This window comes from Callorhinchus milii, unplaced genomic scaffold, assembly GCF_018977255.1.
Source record: "Callorhinchus milii isolate IMCB2004 unplaced genomic scaffold, IMCB_Cmil_1.0 Scaffold6, whole genome shotgun sequence".
NCBI lineage: Eukaryota > Metazoa > Chordata > Chondrichthyes > Chimaeriformes > Callorhinchidae > Callorhinchus > Callorhinchus milii.
The window spans coordinates 27,570,002-27,590,613 of record NW_024704747.1 but is presented as its reverse complement, the minus strand read 5'-3'; the positions used below and the strand labels follow the sequence as shown (position 1 = coordinate 27,590,613).

Genomic DNA, 20,612 nt, shown 5'->3' with positions numbered 1-20,612 from the left:
TTGATGTGAGGAGTTGCATATTGTATTCGCAGTGTTCAGAGCTGCAGATAAGCAGTAGGAGCCCACACAGAGTTTATGTCTAATTGTTATTCGTATAAACTTGCAGTTTTTTCATGGGGGAACTGGAAAGATGCCTTCTTGAACCAGAACGGCTGGCAAGTCTCTTCATCAAACACGTGAGTCTCTGCAGCTTCTTTCTAAGATTTTATTTTAAAAATATCACATGGCCTCATGTAATGCGTGCTTTCGTGTCAGCAAAATGTCCATCCTTGGGTCATCTGCAAGAGTACAAGGGACAAGGGATTCAAATACTGCTTACTGTTACAGAGGAATGAGAAAGGGTATGAAGTTGTACAAACTAAAGGCACCAATGCAATCTGTAAGGTCCCTGTAGAAAAAAGCTGAGAATTGTTCGAGTCAGATTGGCAGTATCACCTTCCTCTTAAAACATACCAACCCGTACCCAACCTGCCCTTCCTATCTAAAGCCATGGTAATGCTTTGTTATTACCACATCACAGAGGCCTGGTTGAAGTTACGAATGATGTGCTTTTAGTTTGTGACCTGGTGAATGGGGCCTTTTTGTATATTTCCCTTCTATTCCTCACGATGAGAGATCTCCACTTGGTGCCTCTGGGGTGCAGTAAAGTCAGGATTGAGAACCGAAGAGATCAAGCCGCAACCAACCACTCATTTGACTCAATGATAATAAATCAACTGCACCACTGTTGGGGGCATTTTTCCTTACAAAAGGGCGAACACATGAACAAAGAGATTAATTGAAATTGAGACCGTTCTGCTCTGTATTGACCGAGTGCTATGTCATGCATTGTATTACCCTCGGGGTAGCAGTTTGAGTAACAAAGATACAAGTCAACTAATTATTTACAGTAGTACATTTTGTGCATGCAGGAGAGACGCCTAAACATGTATGTGATCTATTGTCAAAACAAGCCGAAATCTGAGTACATTGTGGCAGAATACGATGCCTACTTTGAGGTGAGTGCGATGGTTGATGTTCTTCTGTCAATGATACTTTAAACGGTAAACATTAAGACCCCGTTTTTTTACAAAGAATAAAGTATCGGGTGACATGCAATGCAAGAATATGGGGCTTATGTTGATTTGTGATAGGAGTGATTCATTTATATAATGGAGGTGATTTAATCGAAAGCTTAAATTAATGTTTAACTTTATTTTTCAGCGATTTCAGCTGAACACCTGAGGTTGTGTTTAATTTTCATAATTTCGTTATATGAATGAATTAAATTAAATTGGGTAAACATTCAGTTATTTTAAAGAATTGTTATTGACGCTCAAATGTATGAAAGTTGTAACAGATACGAGTTGTGCGTCATGCTTTGTGCCTTGCATTTTAGGAGGTAAAACTGGACATCAATCAGAGACTTAGTCTGAGTGACTATCTCATTAAACCTATTCAGAGGATAACCAAGTACCAGCTGCTTATCAAGGTGGGCAACATAACTACAAAATGTCTCAAAGAGGTTCCCGGGATTTTATTGAGAAGTTAGTGACTGTGTATTTGGCAGCCAATTTTGTCGAGCACCAACAGCCACAAAATTAAAGACCTATTTTGCTCATTCGCTTTTCAATTCTTTTGTAGAAATAGTTGTGGATGTGAGGGGTGGGGGGGGGGGGGGGGGGCAGGGAGGGAATAAGCAGTGTATATAGGCTTGCAGCCTGATATTTATAGGTATAAATAATTTGCTCAATATAATAGCACACCCACTGAAATAAAATTTTCTTTCTGTTTTGCTTTTGTTCCTGTTTCTTTTAAAAAAAAATAAAAGTATCTCATGGCAAGGAGAGAGGATAGAGAGATGCAGTCTGTAAGGGGTGGGGGACTCAAGAGACACAGATGGCAAGGATCGTGTTTTTACTGAAACGATGCTTGCACAAGAGAAACTGAAATGTTTGCAATAACCGTGTGTGAAACTATGAGTAATGTGTGTTGTATGGAGCGCGTGTAACATTGTTCACTGCTAGTGATGATGATAATAATGAAAATGTCCCTGTTACAGGACTTCCTAAAGTACAGTGAGAAAGCTGGGCACGAATGTTCAGAAATCGAGGTAAGCACATTCTGTAGCTGCAGTGACATTGTTGCTTCATACAGTTTCTTACATTTTTTTATGTGTAAGGAAATACTAAAGTCACGTCTAATTTGACCTTTCAGTTTACGTTAAGGTATCCAATGTTTTGCACTTCACGTGCATTTTTATGTTCAACCCTCAAACTGCGCAGAGGAAACCGGTTATAACGCCCCTGACCTCACTGACCAGCGCTAACCAGACACACGTTACGTTCAAATTCCAGGGCTGACCAGCCAGCTTCCGGCACATTAAAATAGCCCCTTGCTTCCCTTCCGGTCGTCAGATCACTCTGATGTCACTTCCGGAGAGCGCTGTGCGCTGAGTGCGTTGAATTCACTTCCTGTACGCTGTGTTTGCTACGTGCAGCATGAGAGAAACGATGTTAGCCGAGTTTTAATTTTATTATTCTTTGTTGGGCATGGCCTGTGAGATGTTGTACCCGCACAACTGTGTTATAACAGGGTTGTCCTGTACACAATTTAACAGAGAACTATTTTCAAATTAACGGAGACTGATAACAAAGCTGCCATTGAGATGCGGCTTAAATATTGAGTAGATGGTAGAAAAGACCTTCCGCAACAAGTCACATTGTTTCCGAGATGCCATATCCATTGAACTTCATTGTTTGGGAGCACAACACTGACGTAGAGACATTTTGTTGTGTGTGTTTTAAAAAGAAGTACAATTAATTGACATCAATATAAGCGCTAATTCTAAAATTATTACTTTACATATGAGCAAAAACTGATGCCTTGTGCTAATTGTCTGTTGACAGAAAGCTGTTGATGTAATGTGCCTTGTGCCAAAACGCTGCAATGATATGATGAACTTGGGAAGACTTGAGGGCTTTGAGGTGAGTTCCCTCTTTCTTCCCCACCCCCCCCACCCCCCGCCCCCACAACTGCAATATCCAGTATATGCACAGAATAGCTTAAAATAGAAAGTTTATCGGATACTGTATATTCCATTAAGTGAGAGTTCTAATTGGAGGGGAATACTCAACCTAGAAATGCAAATGACAACACATATTTATTACTTGGGGATGGTTTGGGAGTCTATTGTGTTTGATTGTTCAGTGGACAAGCAGTTTGTCATTTTAAAATAAAGCCATCTCGGCTGCTGTGTCTGGTTGTGGACAACAAGTCCTCCATTAGGGAACCAAGAGATTCTGGGATCCGAGAGAGGAAAAGAATGAAAATATTATTTAATACTTAGGTGGAGATGACTTTATGGATTACGAATATGATGAATCCTAAAACATGTGTTGCTTCTAGGGCAAAATCACAGCACAGGGCAAACTGCTACAACAGGATACGTTCTACGTGACTGAGCAGGACACTGGAGTTCTGTCCCGAAGTAAGGAACGAAGAGTCTTTCTCTTTGAGCAAGTTGTAATCTTCAGCGAACTATTGAAAAGAGGTTCCTCTACACCGAGGTATCAATTCAAGAAGTGCATTAAGGTAAATGCAGAATGGTAAACAGAACCTTTTCTTCCCCCCACAGCGAGGACGCTCAATACTTCACAAGCAATCCATAGAGATTGGAGATTACACCACAATCAAATAGATAAGACTTTCTTTTTCAGTCACTCTCAAGAGATTGCATGTTGTCAAACCACTCAGTTACCTCCCCGAGAATGTGTGTTGCTCTGTAGTATTTCTGCTGCAGTCCCACTTACTGTCATGCTGTTTTTTTCTTTCTCAAACCAGCCTAAGCTCAGAAAATAGATGTATTTTATGAACCACAAGGGCTTAGGTCACATGTGTGTATTTGTTTCCTCGTAGCTAGTTCAGCCTGATAAAGAAAATGAATGTTGAAAGTGGATTTTTTCAATTTTTGTCATCACTTCAATAAATTTTCATCTCAGTGCATGTCTACATCAGAGAATGTTCATGTTGAGCCATTGATAAATTGCCGTCTCCGTAAACTGAGCAACATTTTCACATTTCTTGCTGGTGCGAATGAGTTATTGTGGTGTAATAACTCTTGTGAGTTATTCATTGACTTACAACATTCTTTAAATCTGTAACCGTTGATGTGGTCGGACAGAGAAAACTCTGTGATGGGTACCTGAAATTGTAATTATAACAAAAGAAGATAAATGATGTGTTTCATTTATCCTGATAACAGGTTTGCTTTGAGGCACTCGCATAATATGCTGTCAATGGGGGGGGGGGGGGAATCTTTCAGTAACCTTTCCACATATCAGCAACTAATACTTTGTATAATAAGGTCCCATATCCAGTGTATTAAGTTGGGTGGAGCAAAGATTTCACAGCAAAGTTGTGGCTGAATCACCCACTTACCAATCATGTTTATATTTTGCATTTAATTGAAGGGAATATTTGTCATAAAAAAAACCTCAAATAAGAAGCTTCTGAGTGGTTTGACATCATGAATAGCTTTCACGAATCATAGCCTTTTTGCAGTACCTTTTATAGTACCATCTCACAAGGTTAAGAGAGGGTTAGACAGGCTCCAGCTGGACAGTTTGTAAACGTGAATAGCAACCCGTTAGAACAGGACCAATTTCATCTGCAAAAAGCAGGTTAGTTGTGATCCAATGCATATTCCCTTCAAATCTCAAAGCTTAAGTTCCTCCCGTAGAAAGTTTCAATATCACCTTTTTTTAAAAAAAAGACTTCTCATGCAAACATGAGTTCTCCTAACGTAAAAGATCGTTGAATTTATTAGTGCTTTCAACACTATACAGTGACCGTATCTGACGTCTGTCCTCTTTCAGATGACTTACCTGAACATCGAGGAGAATGTGGACAACGAACTCTGCAAGTTTGCCCTGATCTGCCATGGGACCTCCGAACGCTTTGTGTTGCAGGCTCCAAGTATTGAGATCTGGCAAGCCTGGGTTCAGGATATCAATCAAGTGCTTGACGCTCAACGGAACTTTTTAAATGGTACATCGGATGCCGTCTTATTTAATCGTCCTCCGTTTTGTTGTACTTTTGGCAAAATAGGAGAGTGTTATGTCACTGCTGTGTCTAATCGGACTGTCGAGGAACAAATGCGAGGATTTTGTTGAAAGAATGTGTTGATGTTTCATCTCGTCTTTAGCCTCAGCCTTCCCATAATGTTTTGATTTTATTGCCATTCTAGCACTGCAATCGCCAATCGAATACCAGAAGAAAGAAGGTGCTACTCATTCCTTAGGCAGAGCGGCAGCAAGCAGGCTACCCCAGACCAGCCCCAGGTCACACTCCTCTTCCCCAGTGGGGCCTGAAAAGCCTCCAAAGGGCTCCAGTCGTAATCCAGCTGTACCAGCACTAAAGCTACCTACCTCCAATGGCACTGCAACCTTCGACGACCAACAGCATGGAGACAAATATGAGGAAAGCAAGGTACCTACAAGACCACAAGACAGTCAATCACCTCAGCTTAGTAATAGGTGACAATTCCAGAGAATCCAAAATGGCCCATCAATAACAGTAGCACAATTCCCTGGAGATGTTACCTTATTTCCCTTCAGAGTACGGTAACTGTCACCCTCGGTTGTTATTTTCCGATAAACTACTTCAAATACCAAACTAAACCATGACACTAGTCAGGTTCAATTGAATTATTGAGCATTCCTCAACAGCACATTCATTCTGAATTGTTTGTGGAATCCTGTAGGGTACTGGTTGGAGCACTCGCCTCGCAAGCCAGAGGATCCGGGTTCAATTCCTGGGCAAGTTTCCTTACTCCACATGCCTCCGATTACCCAGCAGTAAGTAGGAACCAACCCAGTTGCTGGTCGATTGGCGGATCGCTTTCTGGTGGTAATAATCCCTTCCAAAATATAACAATAATAATTTGGTCTCTCAATCCTCGACTGTCGGTGGGACACTGCTGTGCGCAGTTGGCTGTGGTGTTTCTCTCACGACATATACAGTCAATTCACTTACAGTGTGTTCTGTGAAGCGCTTTGGGACATCTCAACGACGTGATAAGGCGCTATATCAAATGCAAGGATTATTATTATTATTATATCAAATGCAATGATTGTTATTATTATTAATTATCTGTTAAACTACTTCAAGTACCAAACTGAACCATGACACTGGTAGGGTTCAATTGAATTATTGAGCAGTCTATTATTCTGAATGGTTTGTACCAATTAGACTTGATGCAAGTTAGTATCACGTCTGTGGTGCACTTAATTTATCTCGAGCATGTAGTTCTCGCTGTAAATGGTATTCACTTTTCTCCCTTCCAAATGATTAAATGAATACTACCGGATATTTGGGCACGAATGGGAATGTCAACCAATAAGTTTTCTAGAGCTTGGCCAATCTTCCTGCAGATACAAAAGCTTACCAGCCTGTTACCTTTCACACTGGATTCCAATAGCATCTTCTGACGTTAAAAAATCTATTTATACAATGAAATCTTCTGACCTGAGAAAATCGGCAAAATAAAGATTTTCTTAAGCACTTTTTGAAAGAGCCTTGTTTTTCCTTCTGTGAAGTATGTATTAGACTGGAAGTACTTCGGTGTTAAAATCTTATGAAGTCTAGAAGTTCGGTAATTAGATCCGGGCAGGCTTGCATTGTGCATAAATGTAAATGTGCATCAGTGTATCTCCTGCACTCATCCCTATGAATTGCTCCTGAACAAATGTGTATGTAAATGATATTTAAATGCAGATGGGTTGTCCAACCTTAGACAGAGACTGTTTCGTTGTGTGCTCATGGCGGAAAAAAAGCCTTTTGGTGTGTGTAAAACGGCAAGTGCCCTTTCTTGCAAAAATTGGCAATGGCTGGAGTCTCGTCTCACTGAGCTCCGATATCTATTTACAAAGAAAAAACACCCACATTTATGGATTATTAGAAAGGGCACGAAGACGAGACTTGGTTGAAATGACTGTGCGTTGGACTCACACTGGGCATCACTGGGCAACAGAAAAAGATACCTTGAAGCTGTAGGAAATACCACTGGATAGAGTTTCAGCTACTGTGGATCCTTACTCAGTCCTCTGCCAGCTTCCTTGCTCTATCAGGGGAAAAACATAGACCTATGGCCAGTTTGAGACTTGGCCTGGATGCATCTACGATTTTACCCACATCTATTATTTGTACTCAAACCACCAAGGGCAAAATATTGTGAATTGTCATGTTTACCATTTTGCTTTATGGGCCTTCTCACAAAGGTTAATTTCAGCCTTGTTACTCTTATTCTCTCTCAAACTCTCACCTGAAATACCTCCTCCTCACTCCTTTCCTCTCTGCTTTCAAAAACCATTTTAAAAACCTACCTCTTAGACTGAGCCTTCAGCCACCTCCCTAAACACCTCCCAGCTCAGGCTCTCATCTCCTTAAAGCTCAATGGAATCTCGTCTTATAAGGAAGGCACCGTGTTCAAGTACAAATTATTGTTGTTGACGGATGCTGCAAATTAGTTATTTGCCAGTTTTGCAAAAGATGCAGGTACCTGTATGAAACAAATCCTGGTTATAATGAACATTTAATCCAAACCTGCTGGGCTGACTTCAAAAATACCCACACGTTGGGACATTTTTTATTCCGAGATTTGTGTCTGATTTTAAGGCCAGTTTTCCTGGCATTCAGATTGCTCTTTCAAACTGCCTTTACCTCTCTTTCACCTTTGGTACAAACTCTGACTAAATGCAGACTGTGGACTCTAATTGAATGCTGTTTGATTTACACAGAATAATGCAGTGGGATGCAATGGGACCTCTACCATGCTGGTCACACAAGATTATAGCGCGGTGAAGGAGAATGAAATCTGCGTGTTTCAGGGAGAGCTGGTACAGGTCCTTGCCTTTGACCAGCAGAACATGTTCTTGGTGTACCGGCCTGCCAATCAACACTCTCCCGCTGCCGAAGGCTGGATTCCAGGCTTTATCCTGCGTCACATCAGTAACAACCCCACAGACACTATCGAAGGAAGCATCAAGTAAGTGCCAGGTGGCTGCCCTGGAAGCAGTATGTGGATGTAAGGAAAAAAGATGGGCAGGTTTTTCTCTGCCGATTATATCCACAAGGCCATTGGAACAAACTTCAGAAGTACCCAGTGAATTCTTGGTCTTCAACTTGGGGCAGCCATGTTTTGACAGCTGTTTTTCTGTTAAATATTTATAATACGAGTGACTTTTATACAGTCATGGCATGTTTTACTTTAACCCTTGCTACACCGACTTGGAAATTACTGGACTGGAAGTATGTTTATTGTGTTACTAATATGTTTTCATTTTTATAAACATTTGGCAGAGGCCCAATGTTGAACTGAGGCCTATCATCTCCAGATGGAGAGATTTTTGTTGTTGTCTATGGCAATTTGTACAGCATGTAATTTTAAATTTTGGGTTTTTGAAATTTGTTGGCAGTATATTGTAAAAAAAAGTATTACATTTTTTTATTTGCCAAGGCTCTTTCCAATACATTCCTGTACAAAAAGATATTTTGCACTATTTAAGAAGCCCATATAAATAAAGTCAGGTTGTGCAATATAGTCAGAATGTTCCATCATTGTATCTGTAATGTAACTAATAATGTATTTTAAATATGTAAAATAAATTTTGAACCTGAGCATGTTTTAATTAAGTAAAATGGTGGAAATGTTTGATTTACTGAATTCTGGAGTGTGAGGTATTGACCAGTGATCAGAGATGCAAAATTTGTACAGTGCAAAATTATTAGCTCCCAAAGCATCCATTCCATGAACTGATGTGGTTTTGGGGTGGGGGGGGGCGGGGGGGTTTGTATGGCAAAGGATGTATTTGCGGCATACCTCCCCTACCTTAAATTTTGATCAAGTCATGAATTATTATCGATAACCCAGATCACAATTTTTTAATAATTGCATCTCTAATCAAATGATTTTTTTTTTAAAAAAAAGTGATCTCTTTCTGCCATTTTCAGCTTGTATGTTCCATAATCTCATGGGTCAGGATGTTAACCTTATGCAGTGTTGCTGAGAGCACAGGTAGAACCTTAAGCATCGGGTACAAATCCTGTGAGATTATATGATGTACAGCGGAGGAATGGTGAAAACTGTGTAGATTTGGGGAAGCAACCTTTTTAACTTCACAATTTACTTTCGATGCTAGTCAGTTATTTGTTTCTAGTACTTAGTTTTGTCACTGATCAAAAGAATATTTTTTTTTTGTTTTGAGAGCGCACCGCCTTGGTGCTTCTGTTTTTAATATTTTTTTTGTTGCTGATGGCTGCCAGTTTTGAGAATGGAGTGGATTGTTATTGGCCCCGTATCCATCACAAGCCTAAGATATTCAAGTTGACTGGTGCGTTTTTTGGTACAACAGGAAGTCATGTTCTTGGCAAACATCACTGCGTTTGAGAAAACGAGGAGAAAAGGAGAGCGGTGGGAAAAATGAAGGGAGGTTTGAGAATGGTGCCCGTAAATCCAAGGATATTCTGACCAACAAAGCCTCTGTTAAAGTGAGTAAGCCAATGTTTAGGAGCTGTGTGTTTATTTTTTAAAAGGTCCAGTTACAAGGCTTTCCTGCATCCATATCCATTGATACTTCATGCTTTCACTGTACCATTGGAAACGGTGGTCTGTGAGCTGATGCCTGAAGTGGTGATGCTTTAAATGGTGATTGTATTTTCTCTCAACTATAGATTTGGCTGTTACAAGTGGGGAAGAAACGAATAGCATTAGCATAAACTCTTGAATCTTTTGAATAATCATAAGATTAAACCCACTGTTACGGGTAGCTCTTACAGCCAAACTACTACTGAACAAAAAAAAAACAAACGCAACATCTTTGATCATGCAAAGCATCAGATTTAATGACGAAACTTAAAAAAAGAAACGATTGCACTTATTCAATTCTGGAATAATGTAAAACCTAGTAACTGGACTTTTAAAGCAAACAGCCCATTTCCACATCCCTCAATTAATACTTCAGTTTGGGACTAACCTTTTAGACACCAACCACGGGAGTGATAAAGGTTTGATGTCACTAAATCCACTTCTAACTGTTTGCCATGTGAGTGTGGCTAGAGAACTGAGAACACAGTGTACCATTTTCTTTGCTGCAAGTGTGAATAAATTAAATCTTTCAACAACTTTGTTGTCTGCTATCTTACTGTGTGTAATGTGTGAATTTACTCTTCAAGGTAATAAAGATATTCTTGGCTGGTTTGTTCTTATTTTTGATGTTTTCTCCGTGGTTTTTGGAACATCAAACATCCGACTACTTTTTTTTTGGGGGGGGGTGGGGTGGAAGGTACAGAACACAGTCTTTCTGTGATAAAATCTTCCCATCAAATTTATGCATTTTTTGAAACTTTTCTTAGTGTATAGAGTACTCCTCTTCCCAGCCAAGAGGGAAGCCATTGCTTAAGTGAGTTCCATCCTCACAACTTTCTGCCAAGATCTCTACTGAACCAGTGACTGGTAATTGTGTTAGTGTCTAAAATGAGATTGGCCCAACAGTACTTTTGCCTCTGCTCAATGCCTTGCTTTCCTGGTACGAATGGGGTAGGGAATTCGTCATTGGCCAATTATGGGCACCAACTTCCTGCCAGTAGGTGCTATGTCACGGTGCTAATTTCCACGGCTGAATTTTACTTTGCATAACTGGAAACTGGAAAAATACTGTACGTGAAGTCTCTCAAATTTCTAAAATTCACTGTCACTGCTAAACAGATAGGAGGAACTTCTGGTTTTCTGTGCATTTTGGTGCGGAATATTGTTATAGCCCAAGTATGGGGGGATGGGTGAGGGGAGGGGATACTAGTTTGTGACTGTGGTGCTTTTCGGACAAAGTCTTGGTTTAAGAATCTGATTTCAAGCGCACAATGTATCCAACCACTCCTAATTGTAATTTTGCTTTTTTTTCTCTCATGCTGCACTAAAGGAGGCTAACAGTTCCGAGGAATCCGAGTGTGATGACCTTGATCCTAAAACTAGCATGGAGGTAGTAACAACTGTTAGTTTTGCATGCAATATTCAAAACAGTGTGGATTTAAATGTGACTGTGTCCCCAGAAAAGTAGTGATAGATTAATGCAGGTGCTTTGTTAGTTTTTTTTTGTCACCCGACCACTTTCATGCCATTTACATTGAATTTTAGTCTTTTCTTGTTGGTCGTTTTTGTATCCAGTGGCCGTAAGAGATACATATATATATAAGCAGCAGTTTAAGGGCTACAATTTTAGCAATATTTAAGAAAAATTTCTGACAATGAATACAGAGCTGTGTCATTAAGTACAGTACTGATCAATAGCTTTTATTAAGGGAAAGGCTGAGATTTCTGGGTTTCTGACTCTGGGTACACCAGCCACCACACGTAAAGTTTGTGGATATGTTCACTGTTTCCTGCATATGTAGTTGGGGAAAGCGCAGTGTTGGTTGTCCATCCTCTCAAAAAGGTTGAAGTACTTTCATTTTGTTGATGACTATCTCAGCATTGTGAATACGCTGTGTGTTAAACGTTCTCTTATTAGGTTTTACTTTGTAATATAATAATACTTGCATTTGATATAGCGCCTTATCACGTCGTTGAGACGTCTCAAAGCGCTTCATTGAATATACTGTAAAGTGAATTAATTGTATATTCTGTTGGCAAAACACAGCCAATTGCGTACAGCAGTGTCACACAAACACAGTAATTATTGTCATGGATAGAGTGACCAAGTATTTTTCTTGGATTTAGGCTGAAAGGAGCAAAAAACAAACCTATTGTTTCAAAAGGACATGTTGCAACATTGTAAATTATTATTTATTGTATTTTTGTCAATAACAAAGTTGCTATTGAAATCACTTGGAATGCTTTAAATGGCAAATGTTCTGTAACAGAACATGTTCAAGTAACAGAATTTATCAGTATTATTCAATACAGCGGGATTACAATTTACAATCATTTTGCTAAAACATTTGCAAATGCATATTAACCATTCCACATTGCTTAAGTTGAGAAGAAACAAAAGTTCACATTGGAATATGGGAAATTTCCTTTATTTTAATGGATGAATATGCCTAAACCAGTTACATCTTTTCTGTTGTTGGATATGGTTTAAAAAAAGAGAGAACGCTCATCAAAAAATGGATATATTTAAATGATTAACACGTTATTTGTAGATTTATTATAGTGTACAATGTAGCTCTGCAATGAAGTGATATGACGAGGATCTCACTATCGTTTATCAAATCCATACGGTTATGTACATGGAAACTTGTGCCATGTTGTTGAGATGCCTGGATAGTCGCATTAATTGGCAAAGAAAGTGAATGTGTATCCAGATGTGCTGGATTTGTATTGCTTTTAACTTTGGGACTTGTTGTAGTAGTACCATAAACTGTGCAATATTGCCCTCTTGTGTTCATAACAAAGTTCCACATGGAAACATCAACACATCATGTAAAATACAGTAACTTATTTTATCCAGTGAGCCTCTGGCACATGCTCTTCTCAAGTGTGTTAATTCATTCTGGTCCATCTATGGCCATATTGTCCCAATATTCCATCACATTAATACAATCACCACATCAGCAATTATTGTGCAAGATTAGTTTAAAAATATTCTATGCATTTAATTTTGGGGATGGATGCTCTCTGAAGATGATGAGCGCACAATTATGTTTAATTTATGATCATTTTGCAAATTCAGTACTAAAATTTTACAGTTCGTCAATTACGGGAGAGCACATCTTAATTCTGAAAATATTACTGCATTCTTCAGTAGACTGTGAGTAACGTTAGCAAATCTGTTCTAAATACATGCAGCAACCAACAGGATCACACTGCAGTCATCTCAGATTCTGCAGTGATTCCACGGTTATGTTTTATGCAGTGGTTGACCTCTTTATATATTTTTAAAATATGTTCTCTGGCCAACCCAAATTAAATCACTTTAGGATTTTGCGAGAGCCATGGATTCAGAGAAATATTGGTGGAGCTGATTCTTTATTACTGGATGCCATAAACCTCACTTAACACTGTGAATGTTATGCAGAAAATTATGGAAGCGATTACAAGGCAAGAATCTAATTGACTGGTTCAAATGTTACAGCCTGTTCCAACTCGCTTCTGTGATTTTCTCAGTCATTTGACGTATGTGATTAAATGACTGCTTGTACTAGCCGCAGGTATCTGCTGTACGCACATTATAATTAATTTTTAGGTCATTTTGTCTTCCTCACAGCTTGAACTGCAGATGTCAAACAGCAATATGAATGAATAAGATGTCAATACTTCATATTTATTAATTCATATTTGCATTGAACCAATTTATACGGTACCAGCAAAATGCAATGTTTTACTTTGTGCCTTTCCCTTTTTTATTATACATAATAATCCTTGCATTTGATATGGCGGTTTATCATGTCATCCAACCTTCTCAAAGCAAGATGTTACTGAGATTATTGTGAAATGTCGTGACAGTGTATTTATAGGTAAATCCAGGAATATTTTCAATTTATGTTTTAACATTAATAAACTATTCTTTCCAGTGAGTTGGCAAATCTTTTAAGAATATGAATCCATATTAAATAATATACTTACCACAACTTTTAATTTTTCCACAGTTGCTAAATCCAAATTTTATTCATGAAGGTAAGACATCTTTCACTAGAAATACAATGTTAGAATTTCTCACGAGTTGTCAGTTTATAACAAAAGATTTCTAAGTAGTTTGACAATAATTTCTAATCTTATTGTTATATATAATTTTATTTCTGTTTTTTCTTTCCCATAGTTCCACCTGAATTTCTTATTCCCCTGGGAGATTTAACGTGTGCAATAGGAGAAACTGTCATATTACGTTGCAAAGTGTGTGGGCGACCAAAACCTACCATTAGCTGGAAAGGTCCAGATCAGAATGTCCTCATCAATGACAGCCGCTACTCAATATCATTCAGGTAATAGTGAAAGGTGTAGCACTGGAACTCTGTGCTGTCATCATATTATAAATCAGTTGTATAGGTCCCACCGCTGGCATAAAATTCTCTTTCTATAGCTCACAGGCCATACAAACATTAGTGTCTTATGCACCAGATAAAATATTTATATTTTAATTCTTTATGAACAAAAATACCCGGATTTACCATGTGTTGTGATTAGAAGTTAATCTTGCTATATGGGAACATTTGTTACATTGGTCCTGTTTGGCCAACTTGATGTGCTGTAGATTCACAGGCCAGACTCACTCCTTGCAATGTAAGTGATGCCAGCAGGGGATTAGACACCAGCTACCTTGCCACAGGAATTCAGAAAGCATGAGGCATCCCAGCTGATCTTGGTAACTCGTAGCAGATCAAAGAGAGACATGGGATGTGTTCTTTCAGCAGGTTAATTATTGCCAATTTGGCTCCAAAGGATTGAGACAAGCAAACAGGAAGAGGGGGAAAGAGTTTGAAATATTTGGACAAAAATATTGTTGGGTGTAAAACATGTTGGGTTTAACGCGCAATAAAAGTTCCTGAAATAATGTGGCTTATTTTTAGAAACTGTTCTGTTTTTCTTTCATGAAGGAAATAATGTGTTATTAATTTCTAGCGACTCAGGCGAGATCATGCTTAAAATCTGTAACATCATGCCACAGGACAGTGGGATTTACAGCTGTCTGGCAGTAAATGAGACCGGATCAGCATCGTCTTCAGCTACAATCAAAGTGCAGGGTAACTAAATGCCTCCAAATGACCCAATTGTTAACAAATAGTCTTATGAATACCTTCTTTGTTTTCTTCCAGATCTCTGTCTCCTTTCTGAGTCTCTGCTCTACTATTGTTGACTCTGAATCAGGAGTCAGACTGCGGCACTGTTAAGCGTTCCGGGATGCTACCCGGCTTGAAGGGTGCTATATAAATGCAAGTTGATGTTAATTGGGATAGTGAGCTGAACTACTCAAATGTTCTGCCAGTGTCATGGATTGAGCGTCAAATTTTTGTTAAAAAAGGAATTATTAACCCCAGAAAGTGATCCGCCAATCGACTAACAACTAGGTTCCTACTTATATAAATACAAGTTGTTATGATTAAACCCTCCTGACCCCAACCACCAGCTCAGGTGTGGATCCCTGACTGTGTAGCTCCTTGGGACGTCATCCTGATGTGAAAGGCACTATACAAATATAACTTGTTGATACGGTTTCTGGTTCTCAGGTGTGCCAGCAGCACCAGGTCGCCCTTTAGCCCAGGAGAGAAGCAGCAGCTCAGTCATTCTCAGGTGGCTGCCTCCAGCCAGCACAGGAAACTGCACCATCTCCAGCTACACTGTCCAATACAGGGAAGAAGGTACGATCTGTAAACACAGTGCATTTTAAGTGCTGAGTGTTAACTCTGTTAATGATATTGTATTGATAAATTAAACAATTTGTGAAGCTGATCTCTCACTCAGTAGTGGGCAAATACACATTATCTCAAAGTGTATTTAGGCATTGTGGGTTTTGGTGTAAATGAGCTTGATCAAACCAGAATACTGGTACCAAGGAATTGAAATACTCTCTTTTAGTAAATAGTTCTTGAAAGTTTTAACTCCTTACTGTAGTTTAAACATTGCATTCCATTAATGTACTAAAGATAGAACTAACAATTAACTTGCATCTGTTCGTAGACTATTATGGTAGATATTCTGGTAGATAAAGTCAGTAGCTTATTCTGTAAATGACTACATTTGGCTTGTTAGCTTTGAATATCTCACGATTGTTTTTAATTGAAAACTTGCACTGAAATGAAAACAAATGTTGAGTCTTTCAATATTTAGGATCACTGTCATGGCAGCAATCTGTAGCATCCACTTTGGACACCTACCTTGTGATTGAGGACCTGATTCCAGGCTGTCAGTACCAGTTCCGCGTCAGTGCAAGTAACCCCTGGGGAATCAGCTCACCGAGTGAGCCATCTGATTTTGTTACACTCTCTTGTAGCAACGGTAAGTGTAGCTGAGTTCCAGTAACCCAAATACTATAAAAAAAGGTCAAAGAGTAATTGTAAACCGGAGCAATTATGAACTTTATAATTTAAGAAACTCATTTTTGCTTTACAATATGCTTTCAAATGTAACTGAAGTAAGGAAAAATCTATTATTATTGTTTGTGAAAAAAATTATACTGACTCGATTAATTATGACTCAGAATTTGCTCTGTGTTGAAGCTGCTTCTAATTGCCTTTAATGTCTGTTCAGACTCAACAACTGATGATTCAAGAATACCATGGAAGGATAACTTTGAATCTGCTTACATCGAGCTATTCGAAATTGGAAGGTATTGCAATGCACATAGTTAAAGTGAAGCGGCATTCACTTTATTTTCTTACTGAAAACGTTTTCTTTTCATTTCCCTTTTGTTTTGATGTACAATCGCATGGTACACTAATACAATAGGAACATCCTGTCTATAATAATATCAATAATCATCCACAAGGTATAATTGGCGTGATTTTCAGATGTCTGTACTTTCCTAATAAGCGCCCCTGGGCCAGGTTGCAGTAAACCCGATTCCGAATTCACTTGAGTCAAATTGGTCTATTTGATATAAAGGTCCAATTGCTGCAATTCAAGTTGATTCCTCAATCCATAGAATCGGTACCCTCTCGTTTACTTGGCATATTTCACAAGAGAATTTTGCATGGAGAAGGCCCTTAAGCCCATTTGATTTCATCCTTCCAAAGCACCAACCCTACCACCTCCCATCGCAGTATCAAGCTGATTTTCAAATCCAGTGTGTTGTTACTTCGTTATAGTTGCAAGTTTAGGTTCTGTGTTAGTATACTGAAAATACTATACATTGTATAAACTGTAAGTTCTTCATCAGTATGCTGAAGTCACCAAACACCAATACGAAATCATGTATATTTTCACAATAAATACATGATACAAATGTCAAACACCCAACTCTTAACCTAGACTCCTAGTGGAGTCCTGTAGCTCAGTGGTTAGAGCACTCGCTTTGCAAGCGAGAGACCTGAGTTCAATTCCAGGCAGAGGGCGAAACCTTGGGCAAGTTTCCTTACTCCACACAGAGCCTAATAATAATCCCTCCAAAACCAAAACAATAATAAATTGGTCATTTTCAATCTACGACTGTTTGTGGGACATTGCTGTGCGCAATTGGCTGCCGCGTTCGCCCACAAATATGCAGTCAATTCACTTTACAGTGTGTTCTGTGAAGCGCTTTGGGACGTCCTCCTGACGTGAAAAGCGCTATATCAAATGCAAGGATTATTATTATTATTATTAGACGCTAATCACACCCAAATTATGAAGAGAATACTTTGCCACGATATTTGTGAATTATACAATTGCAAAGACTTGATGTGTGTCGTATGTTTTTATTGAATGCTGTTGTTCTGCATTGCAGGGGCCGCTTCTCTGTTGTGAAGAAGTGCACCCAAAGATCAACCAAGAGGGAGGTGGCTGTCAAGTTCATCAGCAAGAGAATGAAAAAAAAGGATCAAGTAGCTCATGAAGCAGCAATGTTACTGAACCTTCAGCACCCACAGTTCCCCACAATATATGATACATACGAACTACCTACCACCTATATCTTAGTGCTTGAACTGTAAGGCTCAATTTTGCTTCCCCCCAAGCTAGTCAATATTTTGTCTTGACACAGAAGTAATGCTTTTCGCATGCTTGCTATCTAACCAGATTTAATCTGTTTTTTCTGCCTCTATCAGCTTAGTGTACATATTTAAGATAACTCACTATGTCCTTTGAATTCCATGTTTGAGGGTTCATCCTTTTTCTCTTGCTTGAAGCTTAGAGAATGGTCGCCTACTAGAATTTCTGGTAAATCAAGGGGAACATTTGGAGGAAAGAGTTGCTTTTTACATCCGGGATACACTGGAAGCTCTTCAGTATCTGCACAATTGCCGGGTTGCTCATTTGGACTTGAAGGTAAGACTGAAACTAAATTATCACTTGTTTCAGGAATTCAGTTACTGGATTTAGACCTGAATCTTGTAGGAAATTGCTGGATAGAGTATTCAGAATTACATTGAAATTAATTCCAAATTCTTATTCTTCTGTTGAATATTTATATATATATTGTGAAATTCTATAATTGTACAAATGTTCATAAAATGTTGTAAGATGTTTATGGTACTGTTTAGTGTTAAAGTCATAAGTTTGCCTTCTTTCTTAGTGTAATGTCTATTTGCATAAGAACAAGTAAATAATTTAAGATAGTTCTTTGATTCAAGCAGGATTTAATGCAAAGTTTTTGCTATTGTGATCTTTCCTGACCCTGTCTACATAATTCCTACCATCAAGCAATTTTAATGGCACTTGATTTCAATATAGCTTCTTTTCATTTAATTGAAAAAAAACATTCTTTGGTGCAGAAAAAAACATTGGAAAAGTCCTGAGAGTAACTTTCCTGTTTATGCTATCAGCTAGGAAATAGAGCGTAGCTTAAATGAAGAGAAAGATATTTTTGCATGGTGTGTGGGGCGGAGGGGAGGGAAGAAAACCTTATGGCATGCTTGAATTGATGAATCACTGATGAACAGCGCTGGTTTCATTGAGCCACAAATCAATAATAAGGATTCACACTGCCCTGAGTGAAGTGCACACACAGCGTTTCAGGTTTATTCATTGATTTCTCAACAGCCAGAAAACCTGCTGATTGATCTCCACACACCCGTGCCACGTGTCAAGCTCATAGATTTGGGGGACGCTGTTCAGATCACAACCCATTATTATGTCCATCAATTGCTGGGAAATCCTGAATTTGCAGCTCCTGAAGTTATCCAAGGATCCCCCGTTTCACTGAGCACAGACATTTGGAGTGTTGGAGTCCTGACTTATGTCATGTTAAGTGGCGTGTCCCCTTTCCTGGATGAGAGTATAGAGGAAACTTGTCTGAATATTTGTCGACTGGATTTTAGTTTCCCCGATCAATATTTTCAGGGAGTCAGTGACGTTGCAAGAGACTTAATAAGAGCTTTGCTTCAGGGAGACTTCCGATGGAGACCCACAGCTGCCACTTGTTTGCAGAACCCTTGGCTCCATCCTCACAATGACAGCTACTCCAGAACTCCACTGGATACCTCAAGATTGGCTCTGTTTATCGAGCGACGTAGACATCAGAATGACGTGCGTCCTGTCAGTAACTTGAAGACCTACTTACCAAGAAATCTAGGATCAAGGATGTGAAACTTCAGATGGATGGTTTACATCGGTGCCCTGTACTCATTGAGTTACTAACGTGCTAAACAGACAATGTACTGGTATCAGTTGCTGGTGTAGTGAGACTGAGCACAATTAGAATAGATTTAAATTGGTGTACATCATTCTAGAATATTTTTGAAGCACCATCTTCAAAGGCTTTCCGCAGAAAATTTAAATCTTTTAAATTTCTGAGTGATGATATGCAGTTTAACCCATTGAGCACTGAAATATGTTTGTAGCTGTGAAATATAGGTTTGTATTGTGTATAGCGTGTGCAAATTTGAATCCCGGAAAATTCTGCAATGAATCCCGAAAGGTGTTAGGCAAAAAAATGTACAGAATGATGAGTACAGTATTTTCTGAACAAAGCACATTGAATGATAGCCCTATTAGATTTAGCATATAATGATGAAGCAATGTTGCCATAGTTCGCTAAAGGTTAACTGGCCTATCTGTGCTCCCCTGAAATAGCATTAAACACACAAATTATATCACAAAGGCATTAGTTGGTATTGATGTACAATTACATGGGTGCTAGTTCCTATCTCTTCACAGATCATTTTTCCTGCATTTAGTGGAAAAAATCATGCACAAGATTAACCCTGTCCATATGCAACATCCATTATTATTATTATTATATTATCTGTATACTTTCCTGAAGGAGTCACTAGAAGGGAATTAGGAATGGGAAGTTATATTACTCCTAACACAACCCCAATTGAGATCAGCAAACTCATCACAGACCAGAGATCAAACCTGGGACATTTCCTAATCTGTATGTTTCATTATTGAACCAGATGCATCCAATCCACACGCACAATTAAACCTACAAAATTTCCTTTGGGATCTAATTAAGGGGATATTAAAAATCAGGCTTACCACATGAGCCTACTGGCATTTTCTAAAACTTGTGTTTATATATTTAAAATCACTCATGTCAAGATGAGAACAGATTTGAATGCCTAGTGCATTTAATTAGACTTTATAATGGCCTTTGTTTACAAAAAGATTTTTTTTCTTTTTCAAGTCTTACACTCTTCAATAAAATGTCAATATTTTGTTTAATCCAAATGCCTTTCAGAAATTAGTCTTTTTCAATTTTTCAAGAAACTATCAAATTCCCTCTTGAATCTGCTGATTAGGAATTTTGTTTTTAAGACACTGTACCATTCTTCTTCCTGTCTTCTATTGTTTTCGAACCAAATGACTTTCAGTAACATTGTGCTGATACAAAAACTTGGATTTATATAGCACCCTTCACGCAGAGTAGCGGCCCAGAGCACTTACAAGGATGGAGCTGACTCCTGCCTCATTATTATTATTCTTTCCTTTGGCCAAAGTTACTATTCAACATTGTGAATGGACTCAAATGTGTCACTGGCGCATAAGGTAAATTTTAGTTTTG

At 38.7% G+C, this 20,612-nt stretch overlaps 2 protein-coding genes across 4 annotated transcripts in view; both read left to right on the top strand.

Annotated features, from left to right (window-relative positions):
• The window catches only part of kalrna (kalirin RhoGEF kinase a), a 102,526-nt gene extending 92,365 nt beyond the window's left edge, over nucleotides 1–10,161 (top strand). For all 3 annotated transcript variants that reach the window (XM_042336312.1, XM_042336313.1, XM_042336314.1), the window contains 10 exons: nucleotides 107–176; nucleotides 912–998; nucleotides 1,379–1,471; nucleotides 2,042–2,092; nucleotides 2,889–2,966; nucleotides 3,388–3,573; nucleotides 4,857–5,028; nucleotides 5,228–5,469; nucleotides 7,779–8,026; nucleotides 9,393–10,161. In XM_042336312.1, the coding sequence (XP_042192246.1) occupies nucleotides 107–176; nucleotides 912–998; nucleotides 1,379–1,471; nucleotides 2,042–2,092; nucleotides 2,889–2,966; nucleotides 3,388–3,573; nucleotides 4,857–5,028; nucleotides 5,228–5,469; nucleotides 7,779–8,026; nucleotides 9,393–9,570 (1,405 nt within the window). In that variant the 3' untranslated portion in view covers nucleotides 9,571–10,161. The remainder of the gene's footprint in view (nucleotides 1–106; nucleotides 177–911; nucleotides 999–1,378; nucleotides 1,472–2,041; nucleotides 2,093–2,888; nucleotides 2,967–3,387; nucleotides 3,574–4,856; nucleotides 5,029–5,227; nucleotides 5,470–7,778; nucleotides 8,027–9,392) is intronic.
• A 779-nt stretch (nucleotides 10,162–10,940) lies between these two features.
• LOC121849397 (kalirin-like) lies at nucleotides 10,941–19,577 on the top strand (the record flags this gene model as incomplete). Its single annotated transcript, XM_042336315.1, has 10 exons — nucleotides 10,941–11,015; nucleotides 13,624–13,651; nucleotides 13,794–13,956; nucleotides 14,594–14,715; nucleotides 15,199–15,330; nucleotides 15,800–15,967; nucleotides 16,220–16,298; nucleotides 17,394–17,594; nucleotides 17,794–17,932; nucleotides 18,647–19,577. Coding segments are annotated over 10 exons (1,653 nt in total), but the record flags the coding sequence as incomplete, so codon positions are not given.
• Between the last annotated feature and the right edge of the window lie 1,035 nt (nucleotides 19,578–20,612).